The sequence below is a fragment of the Primulina huaijiensis genome, chromosome 16 (assembly GCF_012295235.1).
Source record: "Primulina huaijiensis isolate GDHJ02 chromosome 16, ASM1229523v2, whole genome shotgun sequence".
Taxonomy (NCBI): Eukaryota; Viridiplantae; Streptophyta; class Magnoliopsida; order Lamiales; family Gesneriaceae; genus Primulina; species Primulina huaijiensis.
This window is the reverse complement of record NC_133321.1, coordinates 8,432,807-8,456,400: the sequence shown is the minus strand read 5'-3', so window position 1 is coordinate 8,456,400 and position 23,594 is coordinate 8,432,807. Positions and strand designations below refer to the sequence as shown.

Genomic DNA, 23,594 nt, shown 5'->3' with positions numbered 1-23,594 from the left:
GCAAATTTTCACTCTTGAGAACGTGACATTCCTCTCTCGATGAATGAATCATCAATCTAAGAACGTTCGTTCACCACAATCAATAGAAAGGATTTTAAAACATAATGATAAAGGGGCATTGTTTGAATCTTGTCATAATAGTTGTCGAGACTTAGAATGCAACACAAAATGAACATATTCGTTTTGTCTTGTTAATTTTTCATCCAACCAACCTAACAAACTCAGAACATAAAATATGCTTCATGCAAAAAATATCGCTCTCTCTCGAAAACTCACATTCTTCTTCGGAAGAAAGTCTGAATGAATATAGTGAGTACAAGCAACAACCAACCAATCTACTCTGAAAGATTTGACATCAAATTCCCATCAACCTCCCTCAACCACACATGACTACTCTCTATAATCTTCATAATTAATAGGAACTCTACTATATGAAGTAGGAACTCTACTGTAGAGCCCAAAATTAGTACACGTAAAACTCATGTATTATTTAATTGTTAAATTATGTATTCAAGTTTAAAATATTTTTTAGCAATGCATTATTTAAATTATTTATGTTTTGTGATGCACGTTAAAATGTTTCTTGAGTTCCATGTTTCAGGCGATTATTCGATGCGGGATCGAGAAAAAGAGACCGACGACGATTTTCGCAATTTTAAAGTGTGGTGTTTTATTTTAAGTTAAGAATGGGGCATTTTAAATGATTTATTAAGTTTTTATCATTTTTAAAACCTTATTTAGTGATTTTAAGATTTTTAAAACTTTTAAGATTTATGAATTGTGTATTTTAAATTTTTAAAGTGAGTTAGCATTTTTAGTAGCATTTAAACTAGCATTTTTAGTAGTAATTTAATTAGTGTTTTTAATTAGCATGTTAATTGGGTGATTAAACATTTTAACCCCAATTAATCACACAAACTCAGACACACACATCTAAACACACACACACACACACTTAAACGGCTGATACACACACACATTTCATTTCATATAATCTCATTTTTTTTAGAAGAAAATTTTAGGGTTCTAAGAACCAAGAGCAGCCGCCCCTCTCCTCTATATTTTTCAGCAATTTTTGTTGGGTTTTATTCAAGAACAATAATGTCACGTTCGTCCCGGATCGTCCCTCGCATCATCCCCGCTTTGGTATCGTCGTTTCGGTAACTTTAAAAATCAAAAGGCATATATATTCTTTTATTTTCACATTGATCTTGTCATAGTAATAATTGTGATGTTTATTGTACGAAAAACATGTGTATGTTACGCAAACGTTCGAGCAAAAATGGTTGGATCGCTTTTGAAATGATTTTTGGATCTCAAAACTCGAAATGTGCTGTCATTTTAAATAATGCGATTTTTAGATCAATTTTATGGAAAATCTTTTAACATATAAATCGTAGAACTTTTTGATACCTTCGATTTGACAGTAAATTCAAAATATTTGGATACGAAATGAGCAAGTTATGATGGTTTTCGCGGGACTGCTCAAACTGAGATTTTCTGAAATTGCCTTCTTGATGTGTTCTTGAAGTTTTATTGTTGCAGACTTCATTGGAGATCAACGGGTGATCACTACTACGTTTAAGTATGTTGAGTATGATGTTGGGATGGTTTTTGGTGTGTCGGTTCGCGTCGATAGGCACTTGATTGCGTTAGAAGTCGTAGGATGCGATTTGGTGTCAAAATGTCGTGTTTGCAGGTTGTGTTGCGTCGTTTGGAGTGTGTCGTCGTTTGGGGCATTTGTATGAGTCTGAGTTAATGCCGTAGCATCCTAGGATGGGTCTCGAGGTGTTGGTTCACGGTCCGTATGATCGAGTTAGGAGGAATAAGCCGTAAGTGTAGTGTTTCTCCGTTGGTTTACAATTCCAACATGTACACGGACCCTTAGCCGGACCCTGAAACGGGGTCCGTGCCCTTATTTCCTTCGAAATGCAAAATTCCAACATCTACCCGGACCCTTACACGGGGTCCGTGTCCTCCATAAAAAAAATATATTTTTTTAGGGATTGTTTTGGGGTTTGATGTCATGATTTAGTATGATGATTAAAAGAGGTCAAGTCCCGAGAGATTTAGAACGTCATAAGGAAATTTGTCATTTTGAGTGTGAGCATGACTAATACGTCTAAGTTATGAAAGATAAGTATTTGAACTCATGTTAGTACGTTCAGCAGTGGCCCCAAGCGAGATCCAAAGAATTCCTCAACGCCAAGTAAGTATGTTCGACGTGCAAAAGAAAATATTTTAAGGTTTTTGAGGTATGCTAAATGTCTTGTGACCAATTATGAACGGGTTTCGAAGTCGGTGAACGTGGCCGAAGACCTCTCCACCCCGGGAAAGAATGATCGAGTTTAGATAAGGATTGAAAAGCAGTAAAACATGACCAGGGACCAATCCACCCGGTAAAGCATGACCGGGAATCTCATGTATGTGGCAGTGGATTTTCCTTGTCAGCCCAGTACTATGGTTTAGTCTGATCAGGCACATTTATGTATGGGTCACTTGCTTTGAAACATATCTCTACGCAAAATGATGTTATATATGCTCAGTATGTTTAAGAAAAGTTTTAAAATGATAGCACGTCTACTTTATGCTACTATTTTCAAGTTTCAAATATGTTTATTCTTTTACGTTCAAATTTCAAGTATGTAAGCCCTAGTTTAAAGATGCACGTGATTTTATTATGTAGTACTTGCTATCTCCAGTTTATACATGTTGAGTCTTTAGACTCACTAGACGTGATCGATGCAGGTGAGGATGACTTTGAGGAGACGAAGGGTGGGGACCAATGAGCCGGCTTGGATTGCGCAGGAGGCTAAACCCGAGGACCGCCAATGTTTTAAGATTTTATGCATGACAATTTTAATACTCTGATTTCACGTTATGGTTTACGATGTTTAAACAAGTATTTTTCTTTAGCAAAATTTATTTGTGATCTCTTTTATTGCAAATATTTTGGATGAACAGTTTATTGATGATCGCAATTTGAAAGTTTATTTTGTATTTAAGAAAATTTTTAATTTTTCCGCAAATTTTAAAGTTGTTCAAAATACAGTACATTACTATTGGTATCAGATCGAGGTTCTTGTAAAAGGTTATGTCTACTGCCAGTTGCAAGAAGCTCACGAAGTCACACCGCAAGTCTGTAAGTTTTAAAGTTTTAAATTATTTCATGTAATAAGCATTAAGTCATGATTTCAGCATGTTCATATTTAAATTTAAACTGCGTGCATCCTATGATATTGATGTTATGTCCATGCATGTTGAGTTTACGTGTTGGGTAAATTTTGGAGCAGTATGCCTCCCAGACGTAAGATTGTGCGTGAAGGAGGCGATGAGAATAGGGAAGCTCAGGATGGGGAGAGGGCCACTCCTCCTCGTCCACCCCGAGACATGCATGCTCAGATGCTTGCAGGGATGACTTAGTTCTTCGCACAGTTTGTGGGGAACCAGGCTGCAGTGGACACAGGGACAAGGCCCAGACCTAAGGCCGTGTATGAAAGATTCAAGAGTCGGCACACTTTTTTCCAGTGAAGACATTTTATGGATGGGTTGCAGCCGATCTTGAGCTGTGACGTTCAAGTTGCTGGTCTGACTACTTATGCAGTTGCCGTATCGAGAGCTTTGGCGGCAGAGCAGGACCAGAGGGGCAATGAGGTCGATAGGCAGGGCAAGAGGCCCTATCAGTCACCTCAGCAGCAGCAACAGCAGCAACCCCAGTTTAAGAGGCCCTTCCAGGGTCACCAGGAGAAGAGGCCCTTTCAGGGACCGCTGAAATCCAAGGGTCCTGTTCCACAGCAGAAGGCTCCTCAGAAGCCTGGTGAGTACCCAGTGTGCCCGAAGTGCAACCGCCAGCATCCTGGACAGTGTCTAATGGGATCAGGCAAATGCTTCAAGTGCGGAGCCAGCGATCATATGTTGAAGGACTGCCCACAGTGGAGGCAGCCGACCCAGGGAAGAGTGTTCGCCTTGAAGACAGAGAAGGCGAACCCAGACACGACCTTCTTGACTGGTAACTTATTTATTTTGGCACCGTGTTATTTTTGCTATGTTTGTTCCGAATGTGTTTTGGGAATATTAGTGTGATAGTCAATATTTTGGTGACTTGGGATATAAATTTTTCTGCTATGCATGAAGTTAATATTAGAATTTTGGGATATAAGTTTTGTGTGTTGTGCCAACGTCTCTCAGAAAATATTTTCATAAAGAGAGTAGCCACGAAGGCCCTGATAGATTCAGGGGCCACACACTCTTTTATTTCGGAGACGTTTGCTAATCATCTGGAGGTCAAGTCTATTGGACTCGACGTGAGCTATTCAGTGATAGTCCCATCAGGGGAAGAGCTATCAGCTACTAGCTTGGTCAAAGACATTGATCTGGAACTGCAGGGCCACCTAGTGTTTGCCGACCTGATTGTGTTGCCGATGCCAGAGTATGATATCATTTTGGGAATGGACTGGCTACAGAAGAACTGAGTTCTTATTGACTTTCAGAAAAGGTCAGTGTTAGTAAGACCGTTGGGCATGGAGCAATTTCTCTTCGAGCCGGATAGATGGAGGAGTTTCCCTTGCATGATCTCCTGCATGTAAGCGCGGAGACTCATTCACAAGGGTTGTCAGGCTTTCTTGGCCAGCATTGTTTCAGCGTCTGACTCACCCACTCCATCATTATCTGATGTACCAGTAGTCAGAGATTTTCTTGACGTTTTTCTTGATGACGTCACAGGCCTTCCACCAGAGAGGGAGGTGGAGTTGCCATCGAACTTGTGCCAGGCACCGTGCCAATCTCTAAGACACCGTATCGTTTAGCTCCAGCTGAGATGTTAGAGCTCAAGTAGCAGATTCAGGTGCTCCTAGGCAAAGAATTTATCCACCTTAGTTTCTCACCTTGGGGCGCACCAGTACTCTTCGTAAAGAAGAATAATGGGAATATGAGGTTGTGTATCGATTACCGAGAATTGATCACGGTAACGATCAAGAATAAATACCCACTTCCGAGGATCGAGGACTTGTTTGATCAATTGCAGGGAGCTATAGTGTTCTCTAAGATAGATATCCGATCAGGGTATCATCAACTGAAGGTAAAAGATTCAGATGTTCATAAGACAGCCTTCAGAACCCGATATGGGCACTACGAGTTCTTAGTAATGCTGTTTGGACTTACGAATTCTCCCTCGATTTTTATGTACCTCATGAACCGAGTATTTCAGCCCTGCCTAGATCAGTTTATCATAGTGTTCATTGACGACATTCTCATTTACTCGAAAAGCCATGAGGAGCATAGTCAGCACTTGGGTACAGTTTTGCCGGTCTTACAGAGTCGCAAGTTGTTTGTAAAATTCAGTAAGTGTGAATTCTGGTTGGAGAAGGTAGCGTTTTTTGGTCATATAATATCTAGCAATTGTATCGAGGTGGATCCAGCTAAGGTGGCAGCAGTTAAAGAATGGGTTGAGTCGAAGAATGCGTCAGAGATACGTAGTTTCCTAGGCTTAGCAGGCTACTACAGGAAATTTATTCAGGGATTTTCTTCGATAGCGGTGCCACTCACTTAATTTACCAAGAAGAATGCTGAATTCATTTGGAGTGCTGAGTGCCAGAAGAGCTTTGATACTTTGAAGCAAGCTCTCATTACAGTGCCAGTTTTAGCCATGCCGTCAGGGCAAGACGACTTTGTGTTGTACACCGATGCTTCTAAGCTCGGATTAGGCGCAGTTTTGATGCAGCATGGTCGGGTTATAGCTTATGCCTCCAGACAGTTGAAGGTATATGAGAAGAACTACCCGACTCATGATCTCCAGTTAGCAGCCGTTGTCTTTGCGTTGAGGATTTGGAGACATTATTTGTACAGCGAGAAGTGCCAGATATTTACTGATCACAAGAGAGTATTTCTTCACGTAGAAAGAGTTAAATATGAGACAAAGGCGATGGTTGAAATTAGTGAAAGACTAAGATTGTGAAATTAGCTACCATCCGGAGAAAGCTGATGTTGTGGCCGACGTCTTGAGCAGAAAAATTTCAGTTGTAGCATAGTTGTCAGTGCAGAGATCTCTTCAATCAGAGATTCAGAGATTTGAGTTAGAGGTTTATCATAATGCCTACGCTGTCTAATCTGACAGTCTAGTCTTCTTTGCTAGACCTAATCTGTAAGGGTCAGCATTCGGATGAGCAGTTACAGAAATGGATACTGAAGGACGAGGCCAAGGGCAGTGTACCCTACACAGTGTCCGATGGTATTGTGAGATACAGAGGGAGAATGTGGGTGCCTAGTTTTGATTCGATCAGAGAGGATATTCTGACAAAGGCACATGCATCTCCGTATTTCGTCCATCTAGGACGTACCAAGATGTACAAAGATTTGCAGATTCTGTATTGGTGGCTAGGTATGAAGCGAGACATCCGCCAATTTGTGTCTGAATGCCTCACTTGTTAGCAGGTGAAGGAGAGCATCAGAGGCCAACAGGGATGCTTAAGCCACTCCCTATCCCCGAGTGGAAGTGGGAGAATATCACCATGGACTTTGTTGTTGGTTTTCCGAGGTCAGTTAGAGGATCCAATGCCATTTGGGTTATAGTGAATCGACTTACTAAGTCGGCACACTTTTTGCCAGTGAAGACGACTTTCTCCATGACACAGTATGCGGAGCTCTAAATCAGGGAGATAGTCCGATTGCACGGGATCCCAGTTTCGATTGTGTCCGACAGGGACCCGAGGTTTACATCGTCTTTTTGGAAGAGTCTAAATGCAGCCGTGTGGACGAAGTTGCAATTCAGTACAGCTTTTCACCCACAGACAAATGGCCTGCCAGAGTGAGTGATTCAGATTTTGGAGGATTTATTGCGAGCCTGCATGATCGATTTCCATGGGACTTGGGAATCGAAGCTACCTCTAGTGGAGTTTACCTACAACAATAGTTTTCAATCGTCTAATGGTATGGCTCCCCACGAGGCACTATATGAAAGGAAGTACATATCGCCGATTCATTGGGATGAAGTCTGTGAGAGATCAGAACTTGGTCCAGAGATTGTTCAGCAGACTGCAGATGTGGTGGTAAAGATCCGAGACAGGATGAAGACCGCCTAGAGTCATCAAAAGAGTTATGCTGACAAGAGAAGGAGGGATATTGAGTTTGCCGTAGTTGATCATGTTTTCGTGAAGATAGCACCTGGAGTGTTATGAGGTTTGGGAAGAGAGGCAAGCTTAGTCCGAGATTTATTGGACCATTCGAGATTCTTGACAGAGTTGGGATACTAGCTTATCGTGTAGCTCTATTGCCGAATCTGGTCGGTGTACACAATGTATTCCACATCTCGATACTGAGGAAATACCTAGGGAATCCTTCGCATGTTTTGAGTTATGAGCCGTTGCAGCTTGCTCCGGATCTGTCGTATGAGAAAAGACCTGTTCAAATCCTAGACAGACAAAGCGGAGACTTCGTAACAAAACAACCAAGCTTGTCAAAGTCCGGTGGCTAAATCAATCAGTAGAGGAGGCCACTTGAGAGACCGAGGTAGATATGAGGAATCGCTACCCGGAACTGTTTGGTAAGATTTAATTTCGAGGACGAAATTTATTTTAGTAAAGGAGGAATTGTAGAGGCCAAAATTAGTACACGTAAAACCTATGCATTATTTAATTGTTAAACTATTTATTCAAGTTTAAAATGATTTTTAGCAATGCATGATTTATTTCTTTGAATTATTTAAATTATTTATGTTTTGTGATGCACGTTAAAATGTTTCTTGAGTTTCATGTTTCAGGCGATTATTCGATGCGGGATCGAGAAAAAGAGACCAGCGACGATTTTCACAATTTTAAGTGTGGTGTTTTATTTTAAGTTAAGAATGGGGCATTTTAAATGATTTATTAAGTTTTTATCATTTTTAAAACCTTATTTAGTGATTTTAAGATTTTTAAAACTTTTAAGATTTATGAATTGTGTATTTTAAATTTTTAAAGTGAGTTAGCATTTTTATTAGCATTTAAACTAGCATTTTTAAGTAGCAATTTAATTAGTATTTTTAATTAGCATGTTAATTGGGTGATTAAACATTTAAACCCAATTAATCACACAAACCCATGCACACACATATACACGCACACACACTTACACGGCTGATACACACATTTCATTTCATACCATCTCATTTTTTTAGAAGAAAATTTTAGGGTTCTAAGAACCAAGAGCAGCAGCCCCTCTCCTCTGTATTTTCCAGCAATTTTCGTTGGGTTTTATTCAAGAAAAATCGTGCCACGTTCGTTCCGGATCGTCCCTCGCATCATCCCCGCTTCGTTATCGTCGTTTCGGTAACTTTAAAAATCAAAAAGTATGTATATTCTTTCGTTTTTGCATCGACCTTGTCATAGTAATAATTTTGATGTTTATTGTACGAAAAACATGTGTATGTTATGCAAAAGTTTGAGCATAAATGTTGTATCGCTTTTGAAATGATTTTTGGATCTCAAAACTCAAAATTGGCAGTCATTTTAAATACTGCCATTTTTCGGTCGATTTTCTGGAAAAACAAATCGTAGAACTTTTTGATACCTTCGATTTGACAGTAAATTCAAAATATTTGGATAAGAAATGAGCAAGTTATAATGGTTTTTGTGGGACTGCTCAAATATCGATTTTCTGAAAATGTGTTCTTGAAGTTTTATTGTTGCAGGCTTCGTTGTGGATCTATGGGTGATCACTGCTGCATTTAAGTATGTTGAGTATGATGTTGGTATGGTTTTTGGTGTGTCGATTTGCGTCGATAGGCACTTGATTGCTTTAGAAGTCGTAAGATACGTTTTGGTGCCAAAATGTCGTGTTTACGGGTTGTGTTACGTTGTTTGGAATGCGTCGTCGTTTGTGGCGTTTGTATGGGTCTGAGTTAATGCCGTAGCATCTTAGGATTGGTCTCGAGGCATTGGTTCACGGTCCGTATGATCGAGTTAGGAGGAATAAGCCATAAGTGTAGTGTTTCTCCGTTGGTTTACAATTCCAGCATGTACACGGACCCTTAGCCGGACCCTGACACGGGGTCCGTGTCCTTATTTCCTTCGAAATGTGAAATTCCATCATCTGCCCGGACCCTTACACGGGGTCTGTGTCCTCCATAAAAAAATAAAAAATTAAAAATATTTTTTTAGGGATTGTTTTGGGGTTTTATGTCATGATTTAGTACGATGATTAAACGAGGTCAAGTCCCGAGAGATTTAGAACGCCATAAAGAAATTTGTCATTTTGGGTGTGAGCATGACTAATACGTCTAAGTTATGAAAGATAAGTATTTGAACTCATGTTAGTACGTGCAGCAGTGGCCTCAAGCGATATCCAACGAATCCCTCAACGCCAAGTAAGTATGTTTGACGTGCAAAAGAAAATATTTTAAGTTTTTGAGGTATCTTAAATGTCTTGTGACCAATTATGAACGGGTTCGGAAGTCGGTGAACGTGGCCGAGGACCTCTCCACCCCGGTAAAGCATGACTGGGTTTAGATCAGGATTGAAAAGCGGTAAAGCATGTCCAGGGACCAATCCACCCGGTAAAGCATGACCGGGGATCTCATGTATGTGGCAGTGGATTTTCCATGTCAGCCCAGTGTTGGATCTCAGTTTTTCTTGTGCCCAAACGCAGCGTAAGTTATAAAATTTTTATTTTATTTTGACAATCAAAATATATGTTTGAGCACTCGTATGGTTTAGATTAAATAACATTCATAGGGAATAAGAAAATTTTACCTTTAGTGAAATTTTCACTTGACTCCAACTACACCGGTATTAGCGGACGTAGCTCTTGTTGTAAATCCCTACGAACTTTTTTCGATCTCCGAATCAGGTTCACGATTGGAATATTTGTTCTCTTCTAACTTGCACTAGAAAGTATATAAGATTTTTTTCGTAGAGATAGAACACAATTTTTGCTTAAAAGCTTTTTAGAGCCCAAAGAAATTGGAAGAGCCGAAAAGGTTTTCTAAAGAAAAACTTTCGGATGCCTTATCTCCAATTAAGAATCAAAATCCTTATCTTTTTGAATCTTTGGTGATCTCCACAATTAATTAATCAAAGTAACATATATATTTTTAATTTAATTAACTAATTGTCATTTCCTTAATGAATCAAATTAATTAAGTAAAGAATCTCAATAGAATCCTTGAATCACGAGAATAGCACACAAAAAATCATCCAATATTATTTTCTTTGTGTGCAAGTTTTTAAATCATGGTATCATGAATATTTTCATATTACATAAATCAATACCATATTTTGTAAAAATTTAATGGGTTATCTTTTAATTCAATTAAAATACAATTTAATTATTAAAGTTCATTTGAACTTTAATAAATTAACATGATGTGCTTATATTCTCAATTAAAATACAATTTAATTATTAAAGTCCATTTGAACTTTAATAAATTAACATGATGAGCTTATACTCTTACAAGCCCATGATTCTTGTTCTCATTATATTAATCTCATCATAATCACGATCGACGATCCAATATCATCGATGTGACTAATTCAACTTGTTTGTTATTATGATGCACATTTTAATTTCGAGATCACCAAAATATAAATAAGGCAAGTGCACTCCTTTGATTGTCTTAACAGTCATGCTCTCAAAATTTCTATAAGCTTTTGTAAACTTTATTTATAAACTTATCGATTGATCATATCAAACTTATTTATTATAAATTCAACTCATTGAATTTATTATCTCAACGGAAACAAGTAAACCAGTGCTTGTGTGATTCTCAATGGTTCAGGAATACAGCTAGCCGTGGGTTCACAACTCTTTGTGATTCAGGACAATTTCATTTATTCGGGCTTACCCTAATTTGCCCACATTCCATGCACCAACATTTGATCATGAGAATGTCAGAAACTATTTTCTAATTAAACCTATCGAATCATGGTAAGAGCGTCTAGTAGCATCGCCTCATGATTCCCTAGATATCACTAATAGTGCCTGCAAGAACCAGTCGATTATGATTAACGTACAGTATGGTCCCTTCATCTCATATATCCCGATCGAATCTGCAACCATTGGTTCATCGAGGGTTGCATATCAATTCGATAACTATGTGACACATATAAATCGTGGCATCGCATGTACTATTAGGGAACTCCTTCTCCAACGTACATCTCATACGCTGGCCAGAAATTCCACGCACTATTATTTCATCATATCACATAGGATATCCACACCCGTAGGTGATCGGTGGATCCCCGACTACAATGCACTGGCTCCTACATGTGTCGCAACTGTACCCAATCTCACCACCTGATGACTCTCCTGGAGTCGGTAAACGACTCAAAGCACTGCCCTATCATATAGAGCCTCAGTGTTGTCCCGGGTCATAAGGACTTATGATGTACAATCATAACCACGGACTTATCCTCTCGATGAATGATAACTACTTGGAAAGTCCGATGGAGGGTTGTTCGGTATAATCATCATATAACTACACATCTGCATGTTTGGACATCTCTATGCCCTTACCAAGAAACGCGGTACACACCATCACAGATGCTAGTCTCGAGCTCAAGCGACCTTTATCCATGTTTTAGGCGGCTGAATCGACTAGGAACGAATTTTGATTAAACAGTGTTTACAAATGAGTTTCAACATCGAATTACGATTCATTTGTATTAAAATATAATCAAGGACTTTATCTATGCTGATTGCATGGGTATACAGATAAAGTAAAACAAGACCATAAAAATTAAATTATATTAAAATAAAGATTATTTATTACACTTGAGTCAATAAAATCCCTAGCCAACCGATGGCTTGCAGGGCATCTACTCTAACACCCAGTACTGTGGTTTAGTCTGATCAGGCACATTTATGTATGAGTCACTTGATTTGAAACATATCTCTACGCAAAATGATGTTATGTATGCTCAAGTATGTATGATGCAAGTATGTTAAGGAAAGGTTTATGATGATGGCACGTCTACGTTTATGCTACTATGTTCAAGTTTCGAGTATGTTTATGCTTTTACGTTCAAGTTTCAAGTATGTAAGCTCTACTTTAAATATGCATGTGGTTTTATTATGCAGTACTTGCTATCTCTAGTTTATACATGTTGAGTCTTTAGACACACTAGAATTGATCGATGCAGGTGAGGATGACTTTGAGGAGACGAGGGGTGGGGACTAATGAGCCGGCTTGGACTGCGCAGGAGGCTAAACCCGAGGACCGCCAATGTTTTAAGATTTGATGCATGACAATTTTAATACTCTGATTTCACATTATGGTTTACGATGCTTAAACGAGTATTTTTCTTTAGCAAACTTTATATGTGATCTCTTTTATTACAAATATTTTGGATGAACAGTTTATTGATGATCACAATTTGAAAGTTTATTTTGTATTTAAGAAAATTTTTAATTTTTTCGCAAATTTTAAAGTTGTTCAAAATATTGTACGTTACATATACTATATGAAGAACTCCATTATATCCAAGATAGACAAATTCTTTCAAACTATATTCTCCAATTATCTCCTTATTTCAAAAATCTTCAAATCAATATTTTCTTGACAAAGTAATCTAAAAAATTAAGCCAACCAAAGATAACATCTAACCAAAAAAATCCTTACCTCCATGATAAAATTAATAACGATTGGTATGAATTTCAGATCTTCAATTACTCGTCCGATTTTATCATATCCATTGGAATCTTTCGCTATATTAGGTTAGATTGTGATAGTTTGCACAAGGACATGTCATAATCTATCTTATGGATGATATATAAAAAATTAGTAGGATATATTAAATAGATAACAATTTAAATTGAAATAGTATATCTCTTGTAAGACGGTCTCACAGATTTTTGTCAGTGAGATGAGTCAATTCTGCTCATATTTACAATAATAAGTAATACTTTTGAATAAAAAGTAATACATTTTAATGAGTGATCTAAATAGGAAATTCATCTCACAAAATTGACATGTAAGACCGTCTCACAAATATTGTTGTGTTAGTTGCAGACATCAGTCGAATCCGCACACAATCATCTTGCATTTCACTATGTCATGCCTTCGAGGGCTGTAAATGAAGTTGCACATATATTAGCCTGTCAGTATATAATAAATATGAGAAGTATAGACTTTATGGATGTTATTTCTCTTTTCCGTGAAAAAATGTACACTCCGATATGTTTTCTATACGAATGATATTGAATTTTACTCTTCAAAAAAGGTTAATAATCCCAATTGAATACGAAATAAACCAGCTTCACGTATATTCAATGTTCTTCAATATAGTTTATTACATCACATACTCATTGGAGGAGTATATTTTGAAACTTCAACTTGTTGAGAAAAGATTATTCCATTGAATATTTTAACTATTATGCAAAAAATTTAATTCAAATTGATCTCTATCGATGAATAATTATAATCCTCATATGATGAATATTAATCAATACACGTGACGTCATTTTTCATTAGATTTCAGCGTTCTCACACATATGTTGGAAATCGTTTTTATCGTGTCCAAAACGCAGCGAAAGTTTAAAAATTTTAATTTGATATTCAAATAACGTCTTTAGACATTCGTATGGTTTGAACGAACATAAACAGTCATATGACGTTTATAAATATAATTTTAGTGAAAAAATCACTTGACACCAACTATTCCGGGACTGATGGAGATAACTCTTGTAATATTCCATACGAACGATCTTCTTGGTATCTTCTTTATTCATTCTCCAATCAAGTCCACGACTAGATCATTTATTTTACCTTTAAATTGCGTTAGAAAACTTAGAGGAAATTTAACATAAGGATGATAAATCAATATATTTACATAAGATAATTGTTAATGACACTAATCATCTGTAAAATTTGAGGCAAATATTGAAAATGACACTGCTGAATTATCAGTTAATATTTTATCTTCCACACTAAGCGATACCTAAACATAGTTAGAAACATCCACTCTTTACCATCATACGATATGCCTCGTTGAGTAGATTGTTAATCTTCTGATCAAGTACTTATTACAATATTGTTTACTGATTTTTATATATATCACAAAATTCTAAATTTTATAAGGGAACCTGTTTACATAATTAATGTGTGTGTCACTCACTATTCATGATATTGAATAAATCAATCTTTACATTATATTGAGTAGGTCTCTTGTGAAACGGTCTCACGAATTTTTATCTGTGAGACGGATCAACCCTACCAATATTCACAATAAAAAGTAATACTCTTAGCATAAAAAATAATACTTTTTCATTGATAACCCAAATAAGAGATCCGTTTCAGAAAATACAACCCGTGAGACCGCCTCACACAAGTTTTTGCCCAGTATATTATGCGTGTTAATTTTTCCACATATTTTGCAAGAGAAAACTAGCTCATTCCATAATTAATCTAAATTCAATAAGAGTAAGTCTCTTATGAGACGGTCTCACGAATCTTTATCTGTGAGGCGGATCAACCCTATCGATATTCAAAATAAAAAGTATTACTCTTAGTATAAAAAGTAATAATTTTTCATGGATGACCCAAATAAGAGATCCGTCTCACAAAATACGACCCATGAGATCGTCTCACACGAGTTTTTGCCATTCAATAAACCCCACACAAAAAATTTATTTGAAAATTTAAAAAATATTCACATTCGTTTGTTCATAAAGGATGTTTGGCTCAAATCATTTTCAAGATCGAGCTTATGATTTTGAAAAAGTATTTACCTATCAATTGACAAGAGCTTATTAGATGCTAAAGAATTAGTTGTTTATTTGTTTTCAAGCTGTTTCAGTAGAATTGTCGTTCTTCTTTATTATAAAATCTTATTTTAATATTGTAAAATAACAAAATAACCCCACAAATTTTTATTTTATTCAAAATACGTTATTCTATATTTTAATGAAACAGATCTAAAAGTATGCCCGAAGATATTTGTATTATTTTTCATTGTACCACATCAATTTTTATAATTAAAATAAAAATAATGTTATACAATACAAAAAATTCATCAAATTATCATTAAAATTCAATGTAAAATATCACGATATAATTATTATAAATATGGTTATACACTATTTTTTTTTAACGTTTAGCATTAAATAATAATGGCTTATCATATAACCATCTTTAAATTACACCTTATATTTTATAATATAAACTTGTATATGTAGGAGTTTGAATTTCAATTTTTTTAGATATAAATAAATTTATAGGTTTGATGTAATTAATATTTGATGAGATCCCCATCCCCAACCTCAAAAGCTTGTTCCTTTATAATTCATTCATCCAACACTCTTTTCTCCTAAAAAACAAAACTAAATAAAGCTATCCAACTCCACACTGCAAATGCAATACCATCCGATGATCGGCGGCTCCTCATCGCAGCCGGACACCAGCAAGACCACCAAGCTCGAGCGCTACAACAGCTACATACGCCGCTTGAACAGTACCAAACTCCTCCAAGCTTCCTCCAAGCTCCTCTTCCGTGTGACCCTTCTAGTCGCCTTGGTTTTGATCTTCTTCTTCACGCTCAACTACCCGCCTCTCTCCGGCGACAACCACCACATTCACGCCACCAACAACTTCCTCTCCTCCGCCTTCTATGGCAACGGCGCCACCTGGGAGAAACAAGTCCGCCACTCCTCCACTCCCAGACGGCCAAACGGGTTCTCCGTCTTAGTCACCGGAGCCGTCGGATTTGTTGGATCGCATTGCTCTTTAGCTCTTAAAAAACGCGGGGACGGTGTGCTGGGTATTGATAATTTCAACTCGTACTACGATCCGTCCCTGAAACGGGCCCGGCAAAAGCTGCTAAAAAAGCACGAGATCTTCACCGTCGAAGGGGACATTAACGATACTGAATTGCTGACCAAATTGTTTGATATCGTCCCGTTTTCGCACATTCTACACTTGGCGGCTCAGGCTGGTGTACGATACGCTATGCAAAACCCACTATCCTACGTCAATTCCAATGTTGCCGGCTTTGTTAATCTACTGGAGGTCGCTAAATCCGCCGATCCTCAGCCGGCAATCGTTTGGGCTTCGTCGAGCTCCGTTTACGGGTTGAATTCGGAGGTTCCATTCTCTGAAACGGATCGTACAGATCAGCCGGCAAGCTTATACGCCGCCACGAAAAAGGCCGGCGAAGAAATCGCCCACACTTACAATCATATATACGGGCTATCCTTAACAGGGCTGAGATTCTTCACAGTGTACGGGCCGTGGGGAAGGCCCGACATGGCGTACTTCTTCTTCACGAAGGACATCCTCCAGAGCAAGTCAATCAATGTCTACGTGACGCAGGAGGACAAGGAGGTGGCACGTGATTTCACGTACATAGACGACATAGTGAAGGGCTGTGTCGGTGCTCTCGACACGGCGGAGAAGAGCACCGGAAGCGGCGGAAAGAAGCGAGGGGCGGCACAGCTGAGGGTGTACAACCTAGGGAACACCTCTCCGGTAACGGTGGGGAAACTGGTCCGGATTCTAGAGAGTTTGCTGAGCGCGAAGGCGAAGAAGCACGTGATCAAAATGCCTCGAAACGGCGACGTTCCGTTCACGCATGCTAACGTGAGCCTGGCGTACAGGGACTTCGGGTACAAGCCTACCACCGACTTAGCCACCGGATTGAGGAAGTTCGTGAAGTGGTACGTTAGTTATTATGGGATCGAATCGAGGGTAAAAAAGGAAATTGACGCATCGACCAATGAGGAAGCATAAGTCTCCATCATCACATGGGAAGCCAGGCAATGCTTAAATTTTTATTTTACTTTTATTTAATTTTCCACATATTAAATTTTTATTTTTTTTTTCTTATGTGTCTGTTTATTTGGACCATTTAATATCATAAATTATTGTAATAGTATAATAATATATAGGTCATAGATTTTTACACAAAAAAAAAAATCGACAGGCAAGTGTAAATCTGTGAATTTGGAATTGTATTATGATGTATTTTTAATTTAAAGATGAANATTAATTATGTGACCAATGAAATCGATCTCCCTGCTCATACTATGATATAATTGGTCCTAATTTTCAGACTCTTTTTTTGCTACATTTAATACATACTACATAGTCATGTATTGGATACCAATCCCATAGTTATGTCAAATAATGATGCCGCGTAGACTTTTTTTCTTTTTTTCATTTATTTCTTATTTTTAGAATAAGGGACGAAAGAGAAAGAATAAATGTGTATTCAACGTCTGCGAGACTCGGATTTAGATTCGAATTAAATAAATTAATAGAGAAACGGGGTGGGGTAGAGTAGAAAATACGGTAAGAATACATGATCAATCTCTATCAATAGACCTGCTAAAGCCCCGAACCCCCCTAGAACCATATAGGAAGTTTTATCCTCGTACGGCTCGAGAAAAAATGATCCGAAATCTCTTCTTTTCTTCTGTTCTGTTGATATAACTCGGAGAATAATTCTCCGGTAGAAACAGAGGAAAGACTGTTGATATTTTGTTTGACAAGCCAATTACCATAAGACCTGTTGAAACACGTATGAGTTCAGGGAAAGGATCAACTTCTCCCCAGTTAGATTCAGTGCTACACTTTTTAGTTATTGGGAGAACCCAAGTACTCTCTTTCGGATTCGTATGCCCCCGAAGATAGATTGTTACGAGTCATACTTGGCATTCAGGTATCTATTTCAAAAGAAACTTGTTTGGACTCTCATTGCTATCGGTGAAATGATTTTGTTCCATAATGTGTAGAGGTATACCAAGGGAAATGTATGTGAGACCGTCGTAAGTTCAGCAACTTTCATCGTTGCAAACACCTGCGCTAATAAGATAAGACAAAGAAATGAAATTAAAGTCTAATTGATTTTCTAGGTTCATTCGAATCAAATCATTTTTCCTCGAGCCGCCTTTTATTTGGCCTTTTTTGGATGTTACATAGGAAATGAGATTGAATTCCTTTAACAACAAATCTTTAAGCGGTTTTATTTCACTCATATATCTGTTATTCTTTTGGATACTATATATATATATATCAAATAATTTAGGAAAAGTTGAAACAGATAACTTGATTTGTATATAAATATATGTTGGTATAAAATATCGTACAAACGGAGCAGGTGTTCAATTCCATCTATTTGGTGGGATGTACAAATTTTTGGAGTAAAATAACAGGCTTTTATAAAACAATTTTTTTTTTAAAAAAAATGGTATTTGTAGATGTTTTTAAATAATATTTAAAAAAAACAATTAGTTTCTGGCAACAATTTCAACTAGCTTTCGTTAGGATCGAATTTAAAAGAAGTAAATAAAATCTTTAAATTCTTTCGAAATATCTTTGCTTGAGATGATTCTCAAATCGGATTTAATATTTTTTATCTGTAAAAATCATTTTCTCGACTGGACAGATATTGTAGAATCCAAAATCAGTACACGTAAAACTCATGCATTTATTAAATTGTTAAATTATTTATTTAATTTTAAAAGTATTTTTTAACGATGCATGATTTATGATTTACATTATTTTAAATTATTACATGTTTATTTGATGTACGGTAAAATATTTTCTTGAGTTTTACGTTCAGGCGAATATTCGATGCGGGATCGGGAAAAGAGACCGACGACGATTTAGGAATAATGTGATATTTTATTTCAAGTCAATAAAATTGGTATTTTAAATGATTTATGAAATTTTAAGTATTTTAAAGCCTAATTTAATTTATTAGGTGATTTTGACATTTTAAGCTTTTCAAAACCTACTAACTTGAATGGTGGGGATTTTAATCTTGAAAGTTTAGCACTTATGTATTCTATTTAAATTAAGGGTTGCTAGTAAATTAGAGGGGAATTAGTAATTTTTATTTAGCATATTTGTTGGTTCTTAGTATTATGTTATCACTAATTATTTGACTAAGTAAATTTTTATCCTAATTAACCATTTGAGTCATCCACACGCACACACTTTACACTTACACACCATCGGTTGCGCACACACACCCCTTGTATTCATTCTTTTTGGAGGAGAATTCTAGGGTTCTAAGTTTCTCCCAGCAGCCACCCCTTCTCCTTCGACTTGTCAGTAGATTCATGTTGGTTTTGTAGCAAGAATTGTGTAGCAAGCGTCTCCCGGTCATCTCCCGTAATCCACCGTGTCGGTATTCGTTATCTTCGTGCGTTTTAACACAAACGCATGTATAATATTTCATTTTTTGCATCGATCTTGTCATAATAAAAATTTTGATGCATATTGTATGTAAAAATCCGAGTATGTTATGAAAAAATTTGAGCGTTGATGTTTGAAACGATGTTGAAAAAGTTTTTAGATCTCAAAAACCGAATCTGCTGTAATTTCGAATCCTGCGACTTTTCGGACGGTTTTCTGGAAAAACTTTCAACGTATAAAACATAGTACTTTTTGATATCTTCGATTTGACAGTAAATTTGTAATTTTTGGACAAGAAACTATTGAGTTGTGATCATTCTCGTGTGACTGCTCAAACTGTGACTGCTCAAACCGTGATGTTATAAAATAGTGTCCTTCATGTTTTCTTGTGTTTAATTGGTTGCAGGTTTCGTTGGGAACCACAGAGTGATCACTGCTGTGTTTAGGTTTGTCTTGTGTTGTGATCAGACGTTTTTGTTTTTCGTTCGGATCGGTAAGGGTTTGGTTACAATAGAAGTCGTAGGGATGTGAATGGGTAGAAGATGATTTTTGGGTTTGAGTCGCGTGCTGCAGCGCCTGAGGTTCGTGTCTGGTAGAGATGCGGCGCTGGAATGCAGCGCCTAGGTGCTTAAACAGAGCTGCAGCGCTACTCTGTAGGCACCTAGGCGCTGGTCCAGGAGTTGAAAGGCTGTGAGTTTAAGTTCTATTGCCTCGTTTGGGAATTTATACGTCGTTATGGCCTAGCTTGGTGAGGGTATATTAACTGATATGAAGTTTGAATAAGGAACGTTGAACTATGGTTTAAGCGAGGTGCGTGTCTTTCATTGTTTAGGAAATGTTCATACTCCATGTCAAGATTGTTTTCGGGTTCGAGGTCATGGTTTAGTATGTTGATTAAACGTGGTCAAGTCCCGAGTGGTCTAGAAAGTCATAAGTTATTTAATTACTTTGGTGGTGAGTTTGATTGGTACTATTAAGTTACGGAATTTTAAGTTGTTGGAATAATGTATTAGTATAAATGTGCAGCAGTAGCCCAAGCGAGATCCAACGAAGCCCTCAACGCTATGTAAGTATATTCGACGTGTAAAAATAAAATGTTATATGTTTTTGAGATATGCGATTTGTCTTATGACCAATTATGAACTGGTTTGGAAGTTGAAGAACGTGTCCGGGGACCTCTCCACTCTGGTAAAGCATGACCGGGTTATGATCAGGATTGGGAAGCGGTAAAGCATGACCAGGGACCAATCCACCCGGTAAAGCATGACCGGGGATCTTATGTATGTGGCAGTGGACATCCCTGCTAGCCCAGTACTATGGTTTAGTCTGATCAGGCGCATTATGTTATGGGTCACAATCTTTGAAACATATTTCTACGCAAAATGATGATGATTATGTATGTTTAAGAATATATGTTGCAAGTACGATTATGAGAAGTTTATGAATTGATGGCACGTCTATATTTATGTAAGTATGCTCAGAGTTTAAGTATGTATGCGTTATTTTAAAATGCATGTGATTTTATTATGTATTATTTGTTATTTTCAGTTTATACATGTTGAGTCTTTAGACTCACTAGATTGGATCGATACAAGTGAGGACGAGTATGAGGAGACGAGAGGCGTGGATCAGTGAGTTGGCTCGGACTGTGCAGAGGCCTAATCCGAGGACCGCTTTAGTTTCAAGAGTTTTATGCATGTTAAAATTGTTTACTCTGATTTTTAATGAAATTACTTTATGTTGTTTTAAATAATTACTCGTTGCAAGTTCGTTTACATTTCAAATTTTTGTTCAATAACTTTATTATTTTTTTTGGCATTTTGAAGAAGAATTACTGATTTAAGAAAAAAATTTATTTTCCGCAAATTTTAAGTATGTTTAAAATTACGATACATTGCAGTTGGTATCAGAGCGATGTTCTTGTAAAGGGTTATGCCTTCTTCCGATTGCGAGAAGCTCATGAAGTCACGCCTCAAGTCTGTAATTTTCAAAGTTTTAAAATTCTTTCAAGTAGTAAGCATCAAAGTCATGATTTCAGCATGTACATATTTAAATTCGATTTACGTCAATCTTATGATATGGATATTATTTTATTGCATGTTGGTTTACGTGTTGGGTAAATTTTGGAACAATATGCCTCCTAGACATATGATTACACGTGGAGCAGGTGAAGAGAATAGAGAGGCTCAGGATGGAGAGAGGGCCACTCCTCCTCGCCCACCACCAGATATGCAGGCACAGATGCTTGCAGGGATGACTCATTTCTTCGCACAGTTTGTGGGGAACAATGCTGGAGTAGATACGGGAGCGAGGCCCCGACCAAATAGTGTATGAGAGGTTTAGGAGGTTGGACCGGAAGGAGTTCTCGGAGACTACGACCCAATGATAGCTGAGGGATGTATTAAGTCCATCGAGGTGATATTCACATTTATGGAACTGCAAGATGCAGACAGAGTCAGGTGCGCTACTTTTCTATTGACAAGAGACGCTAGATTGTGGTGGGAGAGCGCGTTTGTGGCAGTGAATTTGCAGACCCTTACTCGGGAGGGTTTCAAGGAGGTGTTTTATTCCAAGTACTTTACCGAGGAGATTCGCTCCCGATTGACTAGGGAGTTCATGACTCTGCGACATGGAGATAGCAGCGTAGCATAGTTTGTAAGGAAATTTGAGAGTGGGTGTCACTTCGTGCCCCTAATTGTAAACGATGCCAGGGAAAAGTTGAGGCACTTCCTTGATGGTTTACGGCCGATCTTGCGCCCTGATGTTCGAGTGGATGGTCCTACTACTTATGCTGTTGCCGTGACCAGAGCCTTCGCAGCAGAGCAGGATCAGAAAGACATTGAGAATGACAGGCAGGGCAAGAGGCCCTATCAGGTGCCCCAGCAGCACCATTCCCAGCAGCAGCAGTTTAAGAGGCCTTTCCAGGGACAACAAGGAAATAAGTCGTTTCAAGGTCCGCCGAAAGGCAAAGGTCCTATGCCGCAAAATAAGGCTCCTCAGAAGCATGGTGAGTACCCATCGTGCCCGAAATGCAACCACCAACATATGGGCAGTGTTATGGGCTTCGGGCAAATGCTTCAAGTGTGGAGCAAGTGATCACATGCTGAAGGACTTCCCATAGTGGAGGCAGCCAACCCAGGGGAGAGTGTTAACCATGCATGCCGAGGAGGCGAATCCATACACGACTCTACTGACTGGTAACCAATTTAATTCAGCAAAATATTTATTTTTGGTCATGCAGGCTTCGAATTTTTACTTGGGGATATTAGTATGTTGTTTTCGTATTTTGGAGACCTTGGATAGAGTTTTCCAACTATACATGAGGCTAAGATTAGTATTTTGAGGTATAATTTTATGTGTTGTGCTAACGTCCTTCAGGAAATATCTTCATAAAGAGAGTAGCCACGAAGGTCTTATTAGATTCCGGGGCCACTCTCTCTTTTATATCTGAGACGTTCGCTAATTATTTGGGTGTCAAGTCCATTGGCTCGACGTTAGCTACTCCGTGACAGTCCCATCAGGGGAGGAGTTATCAGCTACTAGCGTGGTCAGAGATATCGATCTTGAACTATAGGGCTACCTGGTTTACGTCGATCTGATTGTGTTGCCAATGTCAGAGTTTGATGTTATCTTAGGGATGTATTGCCTGATGAAGAACAGAGTTCTAATTGTGAAACGTCTACCCTTTTTATTGCTTAAAAAGTACTAGATTTTTTTTTCACTCACTATTTCGCCCATATACATACTACATAAAAATATTTTTATAAAATATTTTACCCCTTAAAATAAAACATCAACCAACTAGTATTTTAAAAATCAAGTGAAATAGTCATAAATTGAAATCGTAAAATGTTTTACCAAACCTAAAAAGCAATAAATTTGAAAAGTATAGCCCATAATAAACCTCTCAAAATCTCTCAAAGACATAAATAAATAGTCCTAAAATCTTTAACGTGAATCATGAATCATAAATGTGGAAAAAGTAGAAGCGATGGTCCTCGGGTTGTGTGCACCGACAGTCCAGCAAAATCAACCATCAAGGACTCTCGTAACATTAACATCATCATTACCTGCATCCATCACACCTAGTGAGTCTAAAGACTCAACACACCATCATCTTGATATCAAATAATATGTATAAAACCACATGCAACAGTGAAAATACTTTTACGTAAGAATAACATTTTCATGACATGCATAACATGAACCTTAATCTTTTCCTTTTTCCTCAAAGCATAACATAAAACCTTTTATCATGATCATAACATTTTCTTTTTCTTTTGTTGAATTCAGATCGTTAATTGTGACTTTCCTCAATACTCAAAAAGTCGATGGATCCATCTACATGTAACCACAGTACTGGGAGACGGGGGACATCAGCGACACTCTCACCGGTCAACTGAGCCCTGGCCTATCCTCATCGAATGGAAATATGATCGTCGGACTCCCTCTGGGGTCTTTTCTCATAAATGGGCTCCATCTAGGGCCT

The 23,594-nt window shown here is 37.8% G+C and overlaps 1 protein-coding gene across 1 annotated transcript; it reads left to right on the top strand.

The window, feature by feature from the left end:
- Positions 1-15,219: 15,219 nt before the first annotated feature.
- On the top strand, positions 15,220-16,948 carry LOC140961787 (UDP-glucuronate 4-epimerase 6-like). The gene has a single exon (XM_073420482.1). It carries the CDS (start codon positions 15,320-15,322, stop codon positions 16,691-16,693), a length of 1,374 nt encoding a protein of 457 aa, XP_073276583.1. The 5' UTR covers positions 15,220-15,319; the 3' UTR covers positions 16,694-16,948.
- The last annotated feature ends 6,646 nt before the right edge of the window (positions 16,949-23,594 follow it).

Excerpts from the sequence above, each read along its gene's own strand:
- LOC140961787 (XM_073420482.1), top strand. The coding sequence starts at position 15,320 with ATGCAATACCATCCGATGATCGGCGGCTCCTCATCGCAGCCGGACACC.